The sequence below is a fragment of the Sorghum bicolor genome, chromosome 6, assembly GCF_000003195.3.
Source record: "Sorghum bicolor cultivar BTx623 chromosome 6, Sorghum_bicolor_NCBIv3, whole genome shotgun sequence".
Taxonomy (NCBI): domain Eukaryota; kingdom Viridiplantae; phylum Streptophyta; class Magnoliopsida; order Poales; family Poaceae; genus Sorghum; species Sorghum bicolor.
In genome coordinates this window covers 95,635-101,521 of record NC_012875.2, presented here as the reverse complement: position 1 = coordinate 101,521, position 5,887 = coordinate 95,635, and the positions used below count along the sequence as shown (strand labels likewise).

At 44.3% G+C, this 5,887-nt stretch overlaps 1 protein-coding gene across 1 annotated transcript; it reads right to left on the bottom strand.

Annotated features, from left to right (window-relative positions):
- Positions 239-5,080, bottom strand: LOC8056943 (formin-like protein 18). The gene is made up of 7 exons (XM_021462239.1): positions 4,824-5,080; positions 4,268-4,681; positions 3,242-3,872; positions 2,293-3,088; positions 1,884-2,083; positions 1,556-1,791; positions 239-1,403 (listed from the first exon to the last, which is right to left on the bottom strand). The coding sequence occupies exons 2-7, from the start codon at positions 4,415-4,417 to the stop codon at positions 522-524; spliced, it is 2,895 nt and encodes a 964-aa protein (XP_021317914.1). The 5' UTR covers positions 4,418-4,681; positions 4,824-5,080; the 3' UTR covers positions 239-521.

Sequence of the window (5,887 nt, the reverse complement as noted above, 5' to 3'; positions counted from 1 at the left end):
AATCTCTAGTCCCCAAACCCCAACCCTAATCTATAAATCGGTAAATCACTCACAAATCGCGTCGAAAATGAAAGAGAGGGATGAAATTTGAATGGGGATAAAAGAGAGGAGGGTGAATACTAAGTAAACATTGAGGTGTGGGAGGTAGGGAGAAACAGAAAATACCAAGGTGTAGCAATTTTCGTTACGAACCATAAACAACACTTACAATCACTGAATATCTGATCGACTTCCCAGAAACAGAATAAGAAGAGATATATAACATTTATTCTTGAACGATCTTTGTACATATATCTAGGATGTATAATTGCATAAAAAAATATTTACTGAGGCGAAAGCTGAGAGCCTGAGATCATGTGTGTACTAAATTAACCTACCAGGACATAGTGTCCCTAACTCTTTTCATTCTGCTGTAAGCGAGTCAATTCATAACTAGATAGCCGCTAACTCTTCTACCTGCTGTGCTCCCATATCATCCCATCAATCCGGTGTGGTCTGCACAAATCCTTAGCTGTCAGTCATCAGTCAGAATCAGAAGAGGAACTAGAGCTGCGTGCCGCAGCACTCCTCCGATCTTTAATTGCGGGCATCAGTTGCTGTCGAGGATCGCGGAAAGACGAAGACGACTGCGACGGTTGCCTTCCTCTTGATCCTGATCCTGCTGCTGAAGGTTTCTTGTTATTAGCAGCAGCCTTGGCAGCTGCCTCTTTCACCTCTCTGCAAACCTTGTCCAGGATTCCCAGGAAGTCGCGGACGATGACAAACAACCGCAGGCCCTCATCTTTCCCTGTGCTCCCGTGGAAGTAGTCCACAGTAGTGCGTACCAGCGCCCGTAGCTTCTTTTCCTCCTCCAGAAGCTGGGTCACACGCACCTGAGACTGCTCAATGAACTGGGCAAGCTTGCGATGGAACCCACTGTCCTCGTCTAAGCTCTTCATGCCCGTGTTCAAGAACTCATTTGCCTTCACCAACTTGTGCCCCAGGCTGGCCACCGAGATGGTCAGCGCATCAGCGTCCAGGATTGCTGCCTTCCGCACATTTTGTAGGTCATCTCCCAGGCTGGAAACGACACCCAGGCCTAGCTGCTTGTAGTGCTCTGTGTCGTCGCTGACGTCCTCAGTGAGGTCATCAGAAATCACGCTGGACATGCTGCTGTTGCTCTGCTCTTTGGCAGCCCGCACGGCACGCACGCCCTCTGAGCGAATGATCTCCTGGACAACAAAGTGAAGCAGTGTCGTCTTGCCATCGACCCCCTTCACGTCTGAGAGCTTCAGGAGGGTGTCCAGCTTGAATGCCTGGGCCCCGCCTCGAAAGGTGCCATCATTCATTCTGTTGCCAGTCTTGAGTACAGCCTCTAGCAGCTTCTTGAATAGACGGCTGTTCCGAAGCTCATGGCAGGCCACCTTTATTCGACCAAAAAAAGTACAATCCAATAAAACTGTCAGCATTTTTTTCCATTGTTATCAGAAAGACCTTTTGTTCATTCTCTAGAACTACATGATGTTCTTAATGTAATGGTTTAATAAGTACTACTACTACTATGAAGCCACAATACCTCCAGCGTTTTAAATGACTGTTCTGCATTTGCAGCTTCTTCCGGTAAAGTGGTCATGAAAAGCAACACATCCAGGCGCTGGTAGAGGTAAGGTATGTCAATGATGGTCCTCAAGAATTGTTCCGCAGGACCCAGTTGAGTGAGCTCTCCAGTGTACAGCCGAAGCCTTAGCTCCTCATCGCTGGTTGGAGTCCACCTTATCAAGGTTTGTATCAGATCAATGGGGAGTTCATGCCCTGCATCAATTTATATTTACCCATTAATTTAAGGTACATAGTTTCTGCTGAATATATAACACAGAAGAAGCCCAAACGATGTTTGGTTTTACCTTCCATAACTGCATTACGTACTTCTTCAGCTGAAACACTCAATGCCTTCAGTGATATTGCTAAGTTCTGTGCCTTTTTAGCGTCGAGTATCCTTACTAATTGAGGGGTATCCTTTGCTGCTAAATCCTTTTTGCCGTCAGCATTTTTCTTGTCAATAGCGTGACAACCAAAAAGGCTCTCGATCTCCGCCTCATTAAACCTATCAATCAATTGGTAAGTGGAAGAGTTAACATCACTGATTCACCTGATGTGTTACCAATCTTTGGTTAGTAGCAAGCAACCAATTAAGAGATGTGTACAATACAAATACAGCAACAATAATCATGTCATAGCTAACTATGTTCAGGGAGATTGGCAAGCTCACTGGAAGGATGAAACTCTTTGCAAAAGAAGGGGAAAAAGGCTTACTGGAAGGATCCTGCTTTAATTTGATCCCACACCATTGCTTGATCTGGATTTGCAGTAACTTTATCCCAGAAGAATGGCTTCAGCTTTGTTTTATTGTCTACGGGAGGACCTGCAACATTCCCTGCCTTCTTCAACGGTGGCGGCCCACGCGCTTTTGGACCACCAGGCATTGCTGGTGGTGGCGGTCCAGCTCCAGCTCTACCTGGCGGTGGTGGAGGTCCGGGTCCAGCTCTACTTGGCGGTGGTGGAGGTCCTGGTCCGGCTGCAGGGCTTGGAGCAGGAGGCGGTGGTGGTCCTGGTGGAGGTGGATTGCTCGAACCAGCAGCTGTAGGCATCTTTGGAGGAGGTGGTGCTGGTGGTGCTGGTGCAGATGGTGCTGGCGCAGATGGTGCTGGTGCAGGTGGTGCTGGTGCAGATGGCGGTGCAGGAGGCTTTGGGAGAGGAGGACCTGGAGGTGGTGGTGGTGGTGGTGGTGCTGGACCAGCTGCAGGTTCACCAGCGCTTTCGCTGGCATTACTAGAAGGAACAGCAGCAGGTTTCACATCCTGAGAATTAGTAAAGGCTGCCGGACGTCCAGCAATGGTGGTTATTTCATGAGAGCTTAGCTTCATCGCCTGCACATTGCTGCGTCGCTCAAACTCTGACTTCATTGACATTTCTCTAACTGCTGCCTTTATAGGAGGCATTTTAAATTCTTTACGCTGGGGCTCTGATGAATTGGTCTCTGATGAATTGATTGACAATGCCCCCAACCTGTTGACATCAATTGGGGTAGAGCATGATTTACGCGAAGACCCTGTTGCAATAAGAAATAAGGCATGAATTGACAGGTAAAGCTGAGTAAGCACTCCTTTCTCTATCTTTTTGTGTATGAAAGCATCCATGCAAGAGAGAAATTTGATGAACTGAAAAAAAAACACAAAAGCAGCTTTGTTTTCTTTTGTAGCACCTGATAAATCACTCATATTCAAACTCAGCAGCGGTTTGTCATCGTATGACGATTCTGGATCTTCACTACCACGACAAGCACAGCAGCACAGACCTATAAGAGCCACCAACGCTACACAAGCCACTGACAAACCAGCGATGATAGTGCCACTGTTGTCCTTGCTCTTGTGTTTGGGCTCTGTTTTACCAGACTTTTTCACAGTAGCAACTAGCGGGTGAGCCTCTGGTTCAGAAGACAAAACATTTCTTATTGCCCGTTTCGCTTTAGGTTGGGGTGGAGCAATGGCTGAATCTTCTTCAAGTAGACGTCTTCTTTTCATTGCAAAAGGCAGGTTGACGCTGCTAGTGTTGGGAAGCAAACTTCTGGTTTCCTCCTGCTGCTTCTGCAGCCCATGATCGGAGAAAGGGAAATTATGCTTGTTTAAGCAGTCCAGAAAAGTATTGGCAACTTCTGCAGGTGATAAGGTTGCAGTGATTGCTTCCCCAATACTGATCTTTTGAGGAGAGGACTTCTTATCATTTTTTCTATATGAGTTGCTGATGGTGTTGAATAGAAGGCTATAATGGGACTTGTTTCTAACATCTTGAGGAATTCTCAAGTCTAGAGCACAACTGCGCCAAAGTTGTTCCACCTGTGTGTAAGCAATGTATGAGAAATAACGGTTAGCAAGAAAGTGACATAGAATTTTAGCTTCTAAATGTGTGATGGAGACGTAGGCATCAGTTAGTAGAAAGCAGGTGTTTCGCTTCTATTAAAAGAATAAATATAATCACAGAAGTATTTCAAGGAAAGTGTCTACTCTAAGTGACAGATAGACGCTGAATTACTACTTCGATTTAGACTGCGCAATTCTTATTTCCATGACCTGTGTGTACTGGTGTTGCATAATTTCCTATTCTGCATCCCTGCACAATTTACCTAAGGGAAACAGCCTACCAAGTGCAGAGCTCGGCATACATACAACATTACAAGGACATAACACATAGTTGCTACATGAATGCAAAGCATCATTAACTTGGTCCTTACCGGTTCATCTTCTTCTATTGGGATTGCAGGAGACGGCAGGCAAGCTGGTGGCCAGAACAAGCTTGTCCTGATCGCACCAACGAGCTGCAGCAGAAGACAAATGAGGCATGCGCTGAGGAGCCATCTGAATTTGCTCCTCGGCCACCTCATCTTGCAATAATCCTATAGTATTTGCTTGCTTGCACAGCTCAATCGATAACCAAATTAACTAGCCATTGCTACCTCCCCTAATAGGGATCACGACAGCTGCCTCAAGGATTGCACAGAGGCTAATAGATTCCTCCCCTGCAGGTACTTGTCACCTCGAGTTGGACGTTAATCAATGTTTATTAGACCCAAATGTTGGCCCAAAATTGAAATTGTGATACAGTTCTGTGACACAAGATTGGTCCTTGTGGCTGGATCTGGATGCCTCTGCATGTCGGACGACAAATCCGCCACAAACGCAAGAAGAAGAGACATGGAGATGATAATAATACCGATCAGAATAGATTCCAAAAACCAAATCAGATTTCATCCATCGGGAAAGAAATTCGAGGAGAAATAGAGGAAAAACCTGCGAAACTTGGCGGCCGCGAACCAATTTCCCCGGAAAATAATAATTGGGCCGCCACCAATCTAGGAGCGCCCGCAGGAGCATGATACGGGACAGGGATGGGAAAGCAAAAAAGAGTAATTTCTTTGCCATTGTTGCTGTCTTGATCCTCCGCATCCAACCTTGGCTTCTATTTTTGGGTGGGGGAATGCATACTCGAGTGCTTCCTGTCAGCAGAGCCGAGAGAGATAAAACGAGAGGTTGCCCACGACGTCAGGAGCAGCCACCATTTTCAGGTTCAGCACACAAAATTGCACGTTTACCCCATTTGGAAATATACGATGGTGTGGGTTTTGTTTTCCAAAATGTTTGGATTACAATTACGTATTACTCCTAGGTTTCATCGTTTTAAAATGGCATTTAAGAATGCTAAAATATTCAATACAAACCATACACTCAGTGCAATCGTAAAAACCATATGTAAAATCATACTTAGGAGTTTTCAAAAAAAATTGAAATTTTGCACATTGATAGTGCATCTATAAATACACATTGTCACAAAATTTGGGATTCAAACTCATTTTATACAAATTCATATGAAAATAACAAATTTTACTTGCATATCCACTAGAGGACAAAACTTCTCAAACTCGTTTTATACAAATTCATATGAAAATAACAAATTTCACTTGCATATGCACTAGAGAACAAAATTCTAGAAGTTTTGTCCTCTAGTGCATATGCAAGTGAAATTTGTTATTTTTATATGAATTTGCATAAAATGATTTTGAATCCCAAATTTTGTGACAATGTGTATCTATAGATGCACTATCAGTGTGCAAAGTTTTAAATTTTTTGAAAACTCCTAATTATGATTTTAATGGGGTTTTCATGGATTACACTGAAGATGTGGTTTTCACTACATATTTTGCCTTTAGGAACCAACCATTCATCCGAACACCACCCTTTCGTTTTGTTTGGGTTTGTTTATGGGAAAAAGTTGAGCCTGATGAGGAGAGCTTCTTCTGCTTCACATTTTTTGGACCTGATTCTCTAATAGAAAATGTTTATTTCTCTGGAGTGAA

What these genes read in the sequence shown, in the direction of transcription:
- LOC8056943 (XM_021462239.1), bottom strand. Translation starts at nt 4,417, where the DNA reads ATGAGGTGGCCGAGGAGCAAATTCAGATGGCTCCTCAGCGCATGCCTC. An exon ending in GAATATGAGTGATTTATCAG is followed by an intron (nt 3,089 to 3,241) that starts GTGCTACAAAAG and finishes TTATTGCAACAG; the next exon opens with GGTCTTCGCGTAAATCATGC. An exon ending in ATTAAAGCAGGATCCTTCCA is followed by an intron (nt 2,084 to 2,292) that starts GTAAGCCTTTTT and finishes ATTGATTGATAG; the next exon opens with GTTTAATGAGGCGGAGATCG.